The 16640-nt window shown below is 39.7% G+C and overlaps 1 protein-coding gene across 3 annotated transcripts in view; it reads left to right on the forward strand.

Annotated features, from left to right (window-relative positions):
* Nucleotides 1–12679, forward strand: part of dscaml1 (Down syndrome cell adhesion molecule like 1) — a 246311-nt gene extending 233632 nt beyond the window's left edge. For all 3 annotated transcript variants that reach the window (XM_057838656.1, XM_057838654.1, XM_057838655.1), the window contains exons 34-35: nucleotides 5054–5362; nucleotides 7748–12679. In XM_057838656.1, the coding sequence (XP_057694639.1) occupies nucleotides 5054–5362; nucleotides 7748–8310 (872 nt within the window). In that variant the 3' untranslated portion in view covers nucleotides 8311–12679. The remainder of the gene's footprint in view (nucleotides 1–5053; nucleotides 5363–7747) is intronic.
* The last annotated feature ends 3961 nt before the right edge of the window (nucleotides 12680–16640 follow it).

Consider the following 16640-nt stretch of genomic DNA (forward strand, 5'->3'; position numbering starts at 1 on the left):
TTTTTTTTACGCAACCCTTCCAGATTCTTTGTTTAACCCTTTAAGGTCTGGGCCTATTTTGTCTGATTTTGCATGCCTTTGAAGTTGCCTTTATATTTCAAAGAAAGAATTGTTTACGATGGCCTGGTTTGGTCCCTTTTTTTTGTGACACCTTGAACTTCATGTCCAAACTGTTGTTTCCTTCACTGACCAATTATAAATCATCATTTTGGGCCCAAAAAGACCAAAAATTCCAAAATCGTTTTGTCAAAATTTTTAATATTGACGTCCAATTGACAACCAAACATGCGTAACGAACCGTTTTGAAACTTTGTAATATTTATTCAACATGTTAGGATGAACATTCAACCAAAAAATTTTAGAATAAATAGTCTTATATTTGACAATTCAACATAAACAACAGGTATAGCCATAGGCGTTTTTTGCCTTTATACATGCTCTAGTCAAAACAGGTTATATACAGCAGACCAAACAGTGAAGAACAGTGAAAAAATATGTACCATCTAACACAAAAAGTGTTTAGAGGCCATCTCTTTATGAGTTTAGGTATTGCGGCCCATCACCTGATGAAAACTATGTAAACACAATCAAGCTTCTTGAACACACATTTATATACACAAATTGAGAAGACTGATTGTGGGGGGGGGGGGGGGGGGGGGGAATATATATATATATATATATATATATATATATATATATATATATATATATATATATATATATATATATATATATATATATATATATATAACATCGGGGGAAAAAAGTATTTTCAAAAATATTTACAATAAACAAGTTACATTTTTTTCAGGCATGCCACTCCGAAAAGCAGTTTCGTCCTGGAATTAGACACAGGGCTACATCACACAGCCCACAATCCATGGGGTGTCGGTCCTCTTTCCACCCTTCCATTTTCATTTCACTTTACTTTCATTGTCACTATAAATGTAAATGAAAAAAAGTCTGTATTTATGAAAATGATAAAGTATAAAATAAAAATATATACAGCAATAAATAATAATGGAAATCTATATGTATGACAATAGAAAGAATACCATAGCTGAATATGTGCTACATCCCTAATCTTCATATAGAAAGAAGAACACCACAAATGATAAATTCCTGCCTGGGATACACAGAGTGCACTTACGACTTTGATCTGATATGCACATTATTATATACACGAACACACACTTATATTGCATCAAAATTAACTTTGTCTTGCAATATCAAAAAAAACTTTCAAAAGAAACTTTTTCCAGCATAAAAAAAAAAAGTGAGTTGGCTTACCTCTGCTCGTCGATGGCGTCACCCACGTGTTCAAATCCGTCACTATCTTCACTCGAGGACTCTTCCGAAGAAGACGATGATGACGAATTTGGACCATCCTCTTCCTCAAGTTGATCAAAAAGCACAATTGCTTGCGCTAAATTTAGTTTTCCATTCATTCTCAAAATCACACAAAGTCGCTTCTCGATCCAAACGGCCGTCGCTCGCCACCTCGCTGCTTCAGAACACTCCTCCCTCTCGTTCGGTGGAACCTCGCACGGCAGTTATATTTATTTTTTTTAAAAACGCATTTTGTGCTTCCACTGTGACTTCGAAAGGGTTCGTTTGATTTGTGTTTTTTTCATGGAGCTTCCGTTTTGAAAAAGGACAAGAAATGATGGAAATATAGACATAAACAAATGATCAATGCAGCGTTTTAATGTTTTTTTGAGAGGACAATAAAACTATAAAACTTAAATGACAATATCTCACGTTTTAGTTGGTCGATTGACTTCAAATAATAACGAGAGTAAACCGCAACTTCCGCACTTTAAAACGAGACCAACCAACGGCATGTGGGTGACGTAATTAAAACGTGAGGGCGCTTCAAAGACGACGTGCGCTGAGGACGCGCCGGTGCGTCCTTCGACTCTCAAGGGTTAACCCATAGCAACTCCCTTGACAACGTAAATGCTTTTCTTCGGCAATCTTCGGAAATTACGTCACACCGATAAGTGCGAGGGAAGTCCGCCATAGAACAGTATTGTTTGTTGCATTGCTTCTCGGTAAGATGCCACGGCGATGTGTGGCGATGTTTTGTTCTTACTCAAACGAAAAGTTGTATGAGTGGCCAAAGGATAGCAGGGCACGTAAATGGACATCTTTCATTCGCACGAAGCGAATGAATTTCACGCCATCATCGAGTAGTGTTCTCTGCTGCAAACACCTCGAAGATGCCTGCTTCCTTAACCGGTCTGCTTATGATCAAGGATTTGCCAAAAAGTAAATGTGATTTTTGGATAGATGACTGATGCCTTTGTCAAAGCAGCGCTGCCAACTGTTGTGGAATGAACAGTATAAGCTAGCGACGTTAGCCGAAAGTTAACTCGTGGCAATCCCCGATCATAGTTGTTGTTGCGTTTGCGAGGTTAAGCGTGTTTAAATTGTGCGTCATCTATGATCTTGTCCGAAAGGGTTAATCCACTGTCAATCGGGAAAGGGGTGTGAATGTGCATATAAGCGGGTCGGCGTCGCGGTAATTCACGGTCACGTTGCAGTAAGAGACACACACCGCCGGTGAGTTTGTGCACATTTATTTGTATTTGTATTATGTATTTCCACCTTCATGCTTCAAGCATTGCATTGCATTTGTACGGTTCGGCATTTTTTTCACGGTGATCGCATGATAGCCTTCTTGTTTGTGTTTCGCGAGAGCCGCTGACAGGTGACAATTTAGCGTGTTGGCATTGAGTCAATCTCGCAGCGAATCAGCGAGCGGCTCAAGTCACGCAGTGAATCATGGGAAATGTAGTCTCGGGACAACACTGAAGTGGTGCTTTGTAATCTGTTCGCTTGTGTGAAAAAACAAACATTTCCCCACGCCATTAGACGCCACTTCCTGCCGAGAGCTGTGCCGAGTTGTGTTCTTACTGTTAGCTCCATGTGTTAATACAGAAGCAAAGTTGTCAGCACGTCGTGTGTTCGATACATTTGTAAGCAAAAAGCTCATAACAAGACACTATGCACGATCTGTTTAAGAGACGCTGGAGTAGTAGGAGGCGAGGAGGAGATCAGCGAGAAGCAAAACTTCGCGGTCGAATGTGGCGGCAGTCCGCTATTATTTTGTTTGCCACAATAAAGCGGAGGAAGACATCAACGACTCATCTCCTTCTTTCCCCCCAACGTTTTTATATTATTATTTTATATGCACGAGAGCTGCCGGATCTGCCAAAATGAACATGAAGTCTGATTATTATTTTTTTTAACAATGTCATCAGATAGACAAAAAAATAAAATTATGTGCAAATGCCTGCATCTTCAAATCATGAAAATAATAACAGCCTATATCTTACCAATCTTGTAATCTCGATGGGTCTTGTCTCCATTCCATGTCAGGTAGTCAAGACACATTGTTTGCATCCTGATTAGCGTCTGGCTAATACATGTTAGGTCCAACATAAAATTCCAAGCTCCTCTTCTTCCTCCAACTCTTCAAAAACTTGGATCTCCTCCCTTGCGCTCGATCTATCCTTATATCGCTTTTTGAATCATTGTTTGAAGGGCTTTGTATGGCGGCCGTATGTATGGAGCTGCCATCGCTGTTCCCGGTGTGACGTATCACGTCCGGGTTCGTCCCCTTTCAGGCTCAAACTTCGGAAACGGGATTATTTAGTCAAATATTCAACATAAATTATTTTTTCATGCTTTATTTGTTGGACAATGTTTAATTACTTTAATTGTGACCCTATTTGGCATGTTATGAAATTACTTCACATTACTGCTTTAAAAAGAATTTACCTTCCATTTTCTCTAAAGTCAATGGGTGCGCCTTATACCGTATTTTTCGGACTATAAATCGCAGTTTTTTTCATTGTTTGGCTGGGGGTGCGATTTATACGCAGGAGCGACTTATGTGTGAAATTATTAACACATTATGATATCATTTCACATGTTATTTTGGTGTTTTGGAGTGACACTGATGGTTTAGTAAACTTGCTAGCATGTTCTTTTTGTTATAGTTATCTGAATAACCTAATAGCTATGGCCACCTTCGCGTTCTGCCTTTGGCAATGTGTGTTCAATTGTATTATTTACTTTTTTATGTTGAAATGAGTGCTTTTAGTTTGTGGCGCTTTCACGCCCACGTGGGGGCGCACTTGCACTTGTTTACGTGAAGAAGAGCGCTCACAGCGCTCTACGTAGCTCTGAGTGAGTGGGTGAGTTAGCGAGCGAGAAACACGGCTGCCAACCTACGTTCATTGTTTATACTTGTAAAATATCTCGACAGAGGCAGTGTATCATCTTTTCTGTTGTTGTTGTGTGTTTTCCTCCCGCGATCGGACACTTAGAGCCAGTTGTGTGGTTGTTTGAACGATGCGCTAATGCTAGCGAACGCATGCTAACCATTTGTGTCATGTAATTGCTGTAAAAGCACCTAATTATCATTTATTTGCGTCGATGCGAACCTGTTTGGTATCGAGGACGAAATTGATTCAGCAAATTATACGGACGTCCAGCATCGTCATTTGGGAGTTTAGCCCGCTGAATAGCCAGGACCGAGCTGTAGCGTCCTGGAGAGGACAGTATATTCGCATTTCGTTGTTCATGCACTGTACACTGTACACTTCTTCAGCATGTTGTTCTGTATTGTATTTTTATATTAAATTCCCTTTCAAGATGACATGTCTGTTCTATGTGTTGGATTTTATCAAGTAAATTTTCCCCCAAAATGCGACCTATACTCCGGTGCGACTTGTATATGTTTTTTTTTTCTCTTCGTTTGGCATTTTATGGCTGGTGCGACTTATACTCAGGTGCGACTTGTAGTCGGAATAATACGGTAATGTGATATTAGTTAATCATGGCATGACACTGCCTTTAGCCCACCTCCATCTAGTGGAAGCATAACACAAACTCACCCACTACTACTACTGCGTCTTCCAATGCGGTGCACCATAAAGATGAAAACAGTTTTTAAAAAAGGCCATTCATTAAAAGTGCGCCATAGTCCAATGCGCCTATGTTCAGAAATCGTCACTGCAAATGATTTTTTTCCTCTTCATAGATAAGGGTCGTAACAGCATGGTGTCGACAGAAAGCGCCTCATCCACCTATGAGGAGTTGGCCAGGGCGTACGAGCACGCCAAGTTGGAGGAGCACCTGCAGCACGCCAAATTCGAGATCACTGAGTGCTTCATCTCCGACAGCTCGTCCGACCAGATGACCACGGGCACAAACGATAATGCAGACAGCATGACATCCATGAGCACGCCCTCAGAGCCCGGCATCTGTCGCTTCACTGCCTCGCCGCCCAAGCCCCAGGACTACGATCGTGGCAAGAATGTAGCTGTGCCCATCCCGCACCGAGCCAAGAGTAAGTCTTTGTCTATTTTTTTTTCTGGTAAAAATAATGGTATCTTTATGAGTTGCCCAAATTAGTTCAGGATACAAGGTGTCACTTGGACCATTTTATGCTTTGCCTGAATCACAAAAGCAACTCTACTCACTTCACAACAAGCATAAAATACTGAACATTTATTTGAAAGAGGGCTTAGGAGGCAAAAGACACTTTTCCAACCATAACACACTTTAAAAAAAAATACCCTAGATAGGCTATCGAAAAGCTGCTATAGGGCTGTTTCATAATAATTCTGTTATCGGTATATGGGCTACAGTAATGGTAAGGCAATACAGTGGGGCAAATAAGTATTTAGTCAACCACTAATTATACAAGTTCTCCCACTTGAAAATATTAGAGAGGCCTGTAATTGTCAACATGAGTAAACCTCAACCGTGAGAGACGGAATGTGGAAGAAAAAAAAAAACAACAGAAAATCTAATTGTTTGATTTTTAAAGAATTTATTTGCAAATCGTGGTGGAAAATAAGTATTTGATCAATACCAAAACTTCATCTCAATACTTTGTTATGTACCCTTTGTTGGCAATAACGGAGGCCAAACGTTTTCTGTAACTCTCTTCACAAGCTTTTCACGCACTGTTGCTGGTATTTTGGCCCATTCCTCCATGCACATCTCCTCTAGAGCAGTGATGTTTTAGGGCTGTTGTTGTGCAACACGGACTTTGAACTCCCTCCACAGATTTTCTATGGGGTTGAGATCTGGAGACTGGCTAGGCCACTCCAGGACCTTGAAATGCTTCTTACGAAGCCACTCCTTTGTTGCCCTGGCTGTGTGTTTGGGATCATTGTCGTGCTGAAAGACCCAGCCACGTCTCATCGTCAAAGCCCTTGCTCATGGAAGGACATTTTCACTCAAAATCTCTCGATACATCTTTCCTTTGCACAGATCAGTCGTCCTGGTCCCTTTGCATAAAAACAGCCCCAAAGCATGATGTTTCAACCTCCATACTTCACAGTGGGTATGGTGTTCTTCGGATGCAATTCAGTATTCTTTCTCCTCCAAACACGAGAACCTGTGTTTCTACCAAAAAGTTCTATTTTGGTTTCATCTGACCATAACACATTCTCCCAGTCCTCTTCTGGATCATCCAAATGCTCTCTGGTGAACCGCAGACGGGCCTGAATGTGTACTTTCTTCAGCAGGGGGACACGTCTGGCAGTGCAGGATTTGAGTCCCCGGCGGCGCATTGTGTTACTGATAGTAGCCTTTGTTACTGTGGTCCCAGCTCTCTGTAAGTCATTCACTAGGTCCCCCCGTGTGGTTCTGGGATTTTTGCGCACCGTTCTTGTTATCAACAATGACACCACATACTGTATATAAGCCATTCATTTTCAGTGAGTTTCAATATTGAGGTTAATATTAAATAATGGCCTTTTTTTTTTTTCAAAAAAAATCGGCATTGGCCAATTTACAATTAAGAAGTTGATGTTTTAGGATTATTCCCTGGCAGTCTTTCACCCAAAGATTAACCAGGCCCAACCCTACTTATCTTCCGAGATAAGGTGTTTTCAGGGTATTATGGCTGTAAGGGTGGGGGATGTTGCAGCCCCCGCCTGACTGATGGTAGGACCCTACAATTTATGAAACAGGTTTTTCATCTGTTTTCTTAGTTGCAGTGTTGAAAGTTATACTTGTGAGTTAGCCTCTCGCAGAGTTGTATACAGAGTTGTATAAAGTTACATGTGGTCAATGTAAAAACTGCTTATTTCAATTCTAAAATTCTAAAGCATTTTCTTGTTCCTTCCACCACTAACATATTTTCATCTTTTGGGTCAATTCCTTTTTTTTTTTTCTTTTTTTTTTTTTTTTAAGGTTTTATTCTAACCTGTCCTGTTCAGCTGCGTAGACACAGTCTGAACAGTTTTAATACATCACATGGGAGTTTGATATACTCCCATTGTGGATGTTCATTATGTTTTAATTATTAGGAGAAAGCCGTGAGCAGGAAGGGGTTATGGAGGGACAGAAAGGAAAGAAGACAGAAGAGAAACAAACAACAACAAAAAATACATTGTTACACGCATATGCTACCTATGAACATAGTGGTGCCATTGTTAGCTAGTTATATACACCTGTGGACACCATGTGGGGGCCATAATCACTGAGGAGAAAGAGGTGAGTTGGGGTAGGTGTAGGGTGAAGCGTACCCAAATCAGCAATTAGGGGTGTGGAACACAGTATTATGTGAATTACATTTGCGTGTGGGCATGCTGACATCCTATTCTATGCTACCTGATCGCTAATCCTGACACCAACACTCTCTCTACCGGAGTATGTCTAATTCAACCCAGTCATGCATGAACCCACTCAGATGTCATCCTGTGGTCATTCCTGACAGGTGACTACTGCAACATCCCCCTCTACATGAAGTCTGACCCTTTCTTCCGAAAGCAGTCCGAGCACCACGACCCGTGTCCAGTAGTTCCTCCCCGTGAAGCCTCCATCCGCGGCCTTGCCCAGCGGGCGTACCACACCCAAGGCCGTCACATGACTATGGATTCTTCAAAGCAGCAGACCCTCACCATGGGCCACTCCGGCCTGTCCAGCCTCACCTCTTCTGGGGCGTCAGGCGGAGGAGCCGCTGGTGGAGGAGGCATGTCCGCCAGCTCCAGCAGCTCCACGCTCCCCCAGAGGACTCTCACCATGCCGGGCTCCTCAGCCACAGGGGCACAGAGCGCTGTCGCCACCGCCGCTGCCGCCACCGCTGCTGCCACCGGAGCTTCTTCATCCTCCGGCGGGGCCATGGGCGCCACAGGAGGCACGCCCGGCGGCGCCTCATCCTCCAAGATGGGAGGATCCAGAGACTCTCTTTTGGAGAGCAGCTCATCAGGCTTAGGCAGACTACAGAAGCAGAGGGATGGAGGCGCGGGGGCCTACTCCAAGTCGTACACACTTGTGTAAGCCTGACATCACGGCGGCTGAGTCGAAATATTAGTGGTCAAACGCGGGGTGAAGAAGACACCAATGCTCGGCTCCTCACCCGCAGGTGCCTGCGTTGTGCCAGGCTGCTGGGGGCTACTTCGGCTCTCATCATCACTGCAGTAAGGAGGAGTTGGGGGGTCTCCACAGCACAGGGGGGTTGCCTTTCTTTCTTGCTTTTCTCCCCACCTCTTTTACATAACCACTTGCCTAAACCCGTATGATTTATTTGTCATGTTCTGCTTGGAAGCCCCACTTACTCAACGTATGCACAAAATCCTCTCGAAGTTGGTCGCTTAAATTTCACACTGGTTATGTTTTAGATGGACTGGAGCTCATATCAGTATGCTTTTACTGTTGGCCACCCGACTTAGTGGCGTTTGCGCCGTGAATTTTCTTTTCAATTCCATGTTTCATGCAACCTAGAAGAAATACTGTATGTCTTTTCTGGCGATGGGAAATATAAATCTCATGTGAGGATTGTCAAACCTGCGTGTATGTGCGTGTGGGTGTATATGTGTAAATATATACAGTACAATATATGTGCACGTGCAGCAGGCACACAACATTGGTTGACCTTTTTAAGTCAATGTATGTTGAGCGTCCAAACACAAAAACCTGACGTGCATTTTGTACTTACAAAGCTGCAATTTGAATTATCTTTTTACATGATAATTTTATTTTCAATTGAAAGAGGGGCAAGGGGGCCTATGAGTAACTCTTATAGTTCATCAAGGTGCCACAATCAATCATGATTTAGTGATACGTCATCCTCCTAGGAATCTATTTTATTCCTCCCACTGACTTCATATCCATACAGCGTCACTGTGATAGCAAAAATGTAGAGCTGTATATTATGGAAATTTGACTATTTATAAACAAACTGTTGTATTGAAATTAGGGAATGATAAACTGTTTAAAAAAAAGAAGCTAAAATTTACCGTAAAATATTAGCTGCTGTGGTTGTCAGAATTTTACTGTTACAAAAATGGATGAATGATAAAATACACATAAAGAAAATGTATATTGCCTCAGTAACCGTAATTTTTGTAGATGCCAGTAAAAATGTAATATTTTTAATACCATTAACAAAACGTAACCGGTCTTGAAGACATCACAATGCACCTTTTGTTGTTCCCCAACCCAGATTTGAACCCACACTGTTATCTTGTCAATCAAACTTTGTAACTACTAAGCTACTACTGACCGGTTGGACCAGGTGCTGTACATGTGGAAGATTATGAAAACCTTATTTCCTGAGAACTTAAAAGAGCATACTTGCTAGACTGGCTATTAGCCAGGGAGTTAGTCAACATGCCTGACTGCTACAGTGACAGCTTGAATTCAAACACCAATTGGAGAAAGGAAGCCCCCATCATGTAGGGTACGCATAAAGTCAGGGGCACTGGAAGACACTCGCAGCAGTGGGTGCTGTTGATCTTATTTTGTTTTTCCCATCCCGAAACAGACGTTTTGGTACACACGCTTGTTGGATAGTTGACGTACTATGACTAAGCTACTACAAAGACAGCATTCTATTTCACTTACAATGTGTGTTGCAGTTTTTATATTGGAAATAAAAGCGCCCATGTATTAAATCAAATCCCCGCAACTAGGTAGCACAATGACACACAAACACATTTGAAAGCCTCGGTTTAAATGCCACTTTTCACAACACTCAAATAAATTGCACACAAATATCCAACAGCGCCCTGCATCGCAGCAGCTCAACAGCAATAAGAAACAATAATATGGCTACAATACAAACTATTTGAAGGTCTCCACAGTCTAAATCTGTAGCTGCAGTAACCTTTCCTCGCTGGGCACTATTATAAACTATCATAATCATCTTAATTTTTTACCCAAAATTAAATTTTACAAAAATTACGCTGTTTTTGTAAGGGGAAAAAATCGCTAATTCGTTTTTGCACCATGTTAACGCCTCCTGTGTCAACAGTTAACTTTTCCGTTCCAATAGCGCCTTAATTCAACGTGACCTGGTAGCAAGCAAGGTGTCAGGTAGTGACCATGTTATTAACAAGAAAAAAACCTTTTTCAACATACTGTACATATTTAATTCTCAAAATTAAATATGCTATTGTTTCAATGTTTTTTTGATGTTTGGTGTTTTTAAAAAAAAATCTTTTTTTTTCCCTCACCAACACCAGGAGGCACCCAACTTCCCGCGCCACTGCTTAAAGTATGTACCCTTTACAGCCATATGATGTAGAAGTTAAAATGTAGTCCTTTTAATGGTAGATTCAACTTAATTTGACAATTTTTATAACAGTTTTCCTGTTTTTTTAACTGTAAAATTCATGCAACCACAGGTGCCTTTTTATTTATTTTTTTATTTCTATTTTATCTGACAGTGTGGGCTGTGTTCGGAATTAGATGCTCATTGCATTTTATATTGAATATTGAATATCCCTATTACCAATGTTTAATGCTTTTTATTGTTTCAAGGCACATACAGTTAAACCAAAGGTTAACATACACTACTGTATATGAAAAGACACGTTATTTGATAGGTTTAAGGCTTGTCAAGTCGCCACCCATGTTGTTGTTGGGGTTATGTACACAATCATGTTAAATCCATTCTTCCGTTATTCGTGGACAGAACACAGTGACATTCGCCCAGCATTATTCAGATATATGAAATATGTCAGGCTAATGAGGATTTTTTTTTACGTTAGGGGGTGGGGGCGGGGAGGGGGGGGGGTAAAGAGATCAGTTTTCCATCATTTGGCTAATATGTGAAAGGAAGGCTGGGTAACACAGTATAGCGTTCGAGTAGTGGGGAATTAGTCCATGATTCCGAACACAGCCTTGGAAAGTTCACATAAATGAGGAAGAAAACGGCTCTATGAAATGAGTTAAGCTTTAGGCATGGTGCTGTATCTTTTATTTTAATTGAAACTTATGTTTCTTCCCCAATTTCGCCATCCCAAACCACAATCTCATAGAAAAGGATCATTTCCAAATTAAGAAAAAAATGGGAGTTGCTCCTAATGTTTTGCCATGATCAAACATAACGAACATCAGGGCTCTCGCAATAGGAAAAGATATATACGGTTCTATAAATTTAAAAAAAAAAATGTACATATATATTTCTAATCAAATATATAGCAAATATATGACTATTAAGAAAAATAACTATTAAAGCTGTTCTAATTGAAAATACAGTATATTAGAAAGATCACAAGACAATCGCTCTGAGAAACAGAGAGAAAAGGGATAAGCGACAAAGAGGCGAGTGACTTTTAACGGGTAGCACAAGCGTCACGGCTGCCCGTGAGGCAAATGGGAGGATGATGAGGCACTCTCATCTTTCTCCCACCCGTGCTTGAACAGCAGCCGCACGAGAACGTGGCTTGGCAGACAAAGCACAGTTAAATTGTGGTGTGAGATTGTGTTGCTAGGTAGAAAAGTAACAGTGTGTGGTGAGCTTGATGTTAAAAAATGAAAGAAATCAAAACAAGAGCAGAGCCTACAGTGTGTTAAAAAAAAAGTACACACCCTAGTTAAAGGATTTTGTGATTTAAAATTTTTTCCCCCATCATTAACACTTTTAGTGCCTTTGACGATGATAGATGTCTAATCGTGTGGTTCTTTTCATTCTACTGCAGTGAATTTACGTAAATTAGTTTGTCACTCGCAGACGTCCAATCCATTTGAACTGCTAGGGGTAGTTCAAATGGATTGGATGTCTTTCGCCATCAATGGCAGCGAATGAGTTCATGTGGCCTAAAACTTGTACAACTCACCTGAGAGGGGAAAATAACTTTTTTAAATTTTTGACCTTCTCCAACTGTTAATTTTTTTTTTCTTTTTTTGTACAAGGATAGGTCATATTGATAGTAATGGTGAATCTTGGTCTCTTTTTATATCACAAAATCCTGGCATTGTAACAAGGGTGTGTTAACTTTTTATTCCCCGCTGTACAGTACGGGAGAGAGCCTGTTGTAACATGTTGTATTGTACCTTTCAGATGTGTGTTCACCAACTAGTTGCCATCACACCAAACTAAACCCCCCCGCCACCCCCACACACAAAAGTTTTTCCATTCTGTGTCTACTTGTCCATGTTATGCATACACTCCATCACAAGCATATTGGATGGAATAATGAAACAAGTTGCCGGGACAGACTGATCATATATCAGTTTGCTTGAAGTCTTTAATTTTGACTAGGGGTCCAAATTACACTCCTTAAGGAAAATGATTGGTATTTTGGAATTACTTTTTGAGAGTACTGTCAAAGAACATATACAGGCAACTTTACTTCTTCTGTTTTCTATTTGTGTTTATCCCCCTGTAGCTTTTAGTATTATATATTGTAGGTTATATTTTCACCAGGTTGGCTTGAGCTGTATTTATATAAAAGCGGACATACTTTTTATTGGACTGTGATCAAATAAAAGTTATAGCACTCAAATTCTGCATAATTGACCTGAATTGAGGAAAATATTATTGATGATCATTTCTCCTGGCTCTTCAATAATTCTATTTCATCATTGCAGAGGAAGAAAAGTCTCAGGATGACTTCACTTAAGGACACACTTGCAAGTGGCTGATTTAAGGCAGGCCCCCGTAAATATTTTGCTATATGCTCCACTGATAAGAGGTACCTTCCTCCCAGCGCTATACAGTACGACATTATTTCTATTCCATCAGTACGAACCCTATGTACATAGGAAAGTGTTTTTGTATAAATGAGTACTATTTTCAACATCTTCACTAGATGTCAGGGCACAATGTAAACTTTAAACTCAAGTTATTGTAATGAAACAGAAGAGGACTTGATTAAAAACTATTTAAAAAAAATAATAACATATAGAAATATACAGAAATTGCTTTATCTTGATTTTACAGAAACACGTCAGGGTGGACCAGGCACAATTAAACGCTGATGTCTTCTTTTACAGGACATTAGTTTGCGTTGCCTCCTTTGATTTGATTTCCAAACCTTTCCTTTCTTCTGTTTGGGTTGGAATCCCGCCAGAGGTTAGAAGCATTTGCATGTTGTGAACATTTGGCTGGTTGCTAAGTGGCAAATGCTGATATGATGGGTCGTGAAAACACTTTGAAAATGCACAGCTTGTTCCTTAAATCCAATTTTGCGGGCAAATGTTTGCTTCAATTTGCAATTGCTTGTGTTTAACTTGACATTTTCTTTTTCTATGAAAATAAACAAAAAGGATAAGAAAAAAAGTACTCGACACATTGTGCAATAAAGCTATCTTTTTATGAACTGGGATGATGTGTTTCATTGTATGTTCTTACACTAAGAGTTATACATTGTTTTATTTTCTGCAAATATTTTTTAAAATGGCAGTGTTTCTACCGGGAAAAACGTTTTAATTTTTTACAAATGAGTTATAGGTTGTTTTTAGGTGAAGTGTATGAACAAATTTCGGCAAATATAAAGCAATACATTAAAATAATGTAATTTTGGAAAGAAGAAAGGTTAATAATTCCAGAGTTATGTCATGCAGGGGATGTAAAAAATGTTGTTTTTTCACATAGTTATTTTGGTTTCAAGGCATTTTATTTTTTTTAGGTTATTTTTTTATGCGCACTGCAGTGCAAAATAGTTAAGCAATTGATTAAGTTGATTAGTTTAAGTTTGATTAAAATATATGGTGATTTTGTATATTTTAAAATTGTAGTAAAAAAAAAATTATCTGCTCTTTGAGGAATTACCAAAAATTGTAGTGTTGTTAGCCTCTGTTGTTGTTGTTGTTGTTTTTTTTTTTTTTTTTTTTTTAATTCATCACAGTGCCAATTTTTGTTTGTTGATGAAAAAGCTGTACCCTAATCGTACACCAGAGGGCGACAGAGAGAGAAATCCATCAGACTGAAAAAGACGTTTATTTAAAGAGGTCAATAGTTCAATAATTCACATTTATTTATTTACTCTGTGGCTGTCAACACAAGATTGCTTTCAAAATCATACTTTAGAAACATGCATGTACATTCAACTTCAGGGCGACAACATTGAGTAACTATTTGGTTGTGAGAAGAATAATAGCAGTATGCGTAAAGCTCAAGATTCAAATTTGAATGACCTTCATCCACGCAACTGAATTGGGAGCTTTGCAAGTTTTGCGACAAATTCAAATTAGAAATGTATCAAAGGTGGCGTTCCTTTTTAGAAAGTGGAGTAACATGAGCTTTGAGCACATGAAAGTTATTGTACAGGACCCTATAATGACTTTATTCAGGGGAGAGCGAGAGCAGGGTTTGTTGTCAAGACTTTCCATAACTCGTCAACTAGAGGGCGCCATTGCACAATATCAGCGTTAAATGATCATAATTGTGCCCAGAAAAAAAATCTGCAGTTTCATCCATGTAAAGTCACACATCACATCAAGGTAAGAGGCAATTACATTTTTTAATATCATTTCAAAATTATAAGGTCTTCACGATACATTCAATGGGCTTTTACACATTAATAATAACAAATACTAGGACAAAGCTGCAGTTCTGACCAACAGTCGACAGTTGAGTGCTGGCAGTAAGCTTAGCCGTTAGCGACAAAGGGAAAAAAAGAGTTTAGGTTATTTGTCACAATTTGGATACATATGGTTGTCACATCGACCCAGCCTAATTATTAAGCTTTTCACACCATTTTAGCTTTCAAATAAGTTTTCAAATTAATTATTAATATCTACACATTAAAAATACGAAGATACAGTTCTTATTGTTCTTTACTAACTAGTCGATTTGTTCCTGGTTGTTAGCTGGTGGTTGCTGTTATAAAATATTTTATTCAACATGGCGAACAGGTTTTTTATGTGGGTGTGGGTGTAAACCTGTTCTAATGTATAAGATTGCAATGTAATCTTGTTGAAGTTATGTTTTTGAAGATAACCGTTTTTAATGTATTAAATTTCATTCAGAAGATGTCATTTTAAAGAAAATCCCATTTAATTAAAAAGTGTCAACCAACCCCATAGTGTGCGACAACCATCACCGCTGTCTTTGTCGATTAAGCAATGTTAAAAAAAAAAAAAATCAAAAAGGATAATGATTATTCTAAGAACTGTTTGAAAAGAATCGGTGTTGCATGAAGTAATTTCAACTGCTATTCCATGCTACTGAACCCCTCAAAAAATATTTTTCAAATATAAAAAATATCTCATTTCATAAATTATGTCCCTCTCACGTCACTAGATAAAGTGCTTCAATATACATAAGGAGGCCATTTAAAAAACTATGGTAATATGCATTGTTCTGCCAATTTAGGTAATTATGAAAGTTTGAATGAATTCCTCGATAATATCCATCCATTATTTATGTTCCTCTCTTCTCACAATGGTTGCAGGTGTCCTGGAGCCAACCCCAATTGATTTTTTTCAGGAGGTGCGACAACACCTTAGACCAGGGGTCCCCGACCTTTTTTGCACCACGGACCGGTGTGATTTGGGTCTTTTTTTTTTTCAGGGACCGGTGTTTTGACAAATTTTGCAACCCATCAAAAACTGCAACTATGCGGTTTTGCGCTTCACAAAGATACGATGTTGGAAATGTAGCACAGTTTTCATTGCTCTCCTAGCGATGTCAGGATATTCAGAAATGACTTTAATCCAGAACCTCGGTAGAGTTGTTGTCTCAAATGTACGTTTAAGGTCGCTGTCATTTGCGATCTTTACAAGCTGATCCTCGTGTTGCACAGACATGCTCGAATCACTCGGTTTATTCACAAACGGGTCACAAATCCACTCCTTCGCAGTTCGTGGGTCGAGGTTATAGGCTCATCTTCTGGCTCGTCAGGTGCCCTTTTTCGCCGTAAAAAATCTCTCCAGAGATGTCTGTTTTCCAGTTATTTTCGCAAGGAACAAATGTGCTGCGCCCGGGGCTTAGTCATACGTTATTATGGAGGACATAAATACAAAACAAGATGTATTGCTTGCAGTCCAGTCAATTGATTTCTATGACGACGTTCTAATCTATTCTGTAGTAATATATCTAGAGTAGACAGGGATATTAATGTGTTAACCTGGGGCACAGGCCAAAGTTAATTCGGCCAGACTGCGGTCGTTAATGAAATATTATTTCTGTGTGGCCCGGTAGAGCAAACGTGCCACGTACCAGTACCGGTCTGCGGCCCGGCGGATGGGGACCCCTGCCTTAGACCACTGGTCTCCAAACTATTCCACATAGGGCCGCAGTGGGTGCAGGATTTCACTTCAACAAAACAAGACCAAACCTTTTCACCAATCTGGTGTTTTATAAGTGTAATAGTTGATTGCAGTCAGATGCTGCTTGTTTTAGTACAAACTACATTGGTTAAAAGGTCTGTGCTTGA

The sequence above is a fragment of the Corythoichthys intestinalis genome, chromosome 6, assembly GCF_030265065.1.
Source record: "Corythoichthys intestinalis isolate RoL2023-P3 chromosome 6, ASM3026506v1, whole genome shotgun sequence".
Lineage (NCBI taxonomy): Eukaryota > Metazoa > Chordata > Actinopteri > Syngnathiformes > Syngnathidae > Corythoichthys > Corythoichthys intestinalis.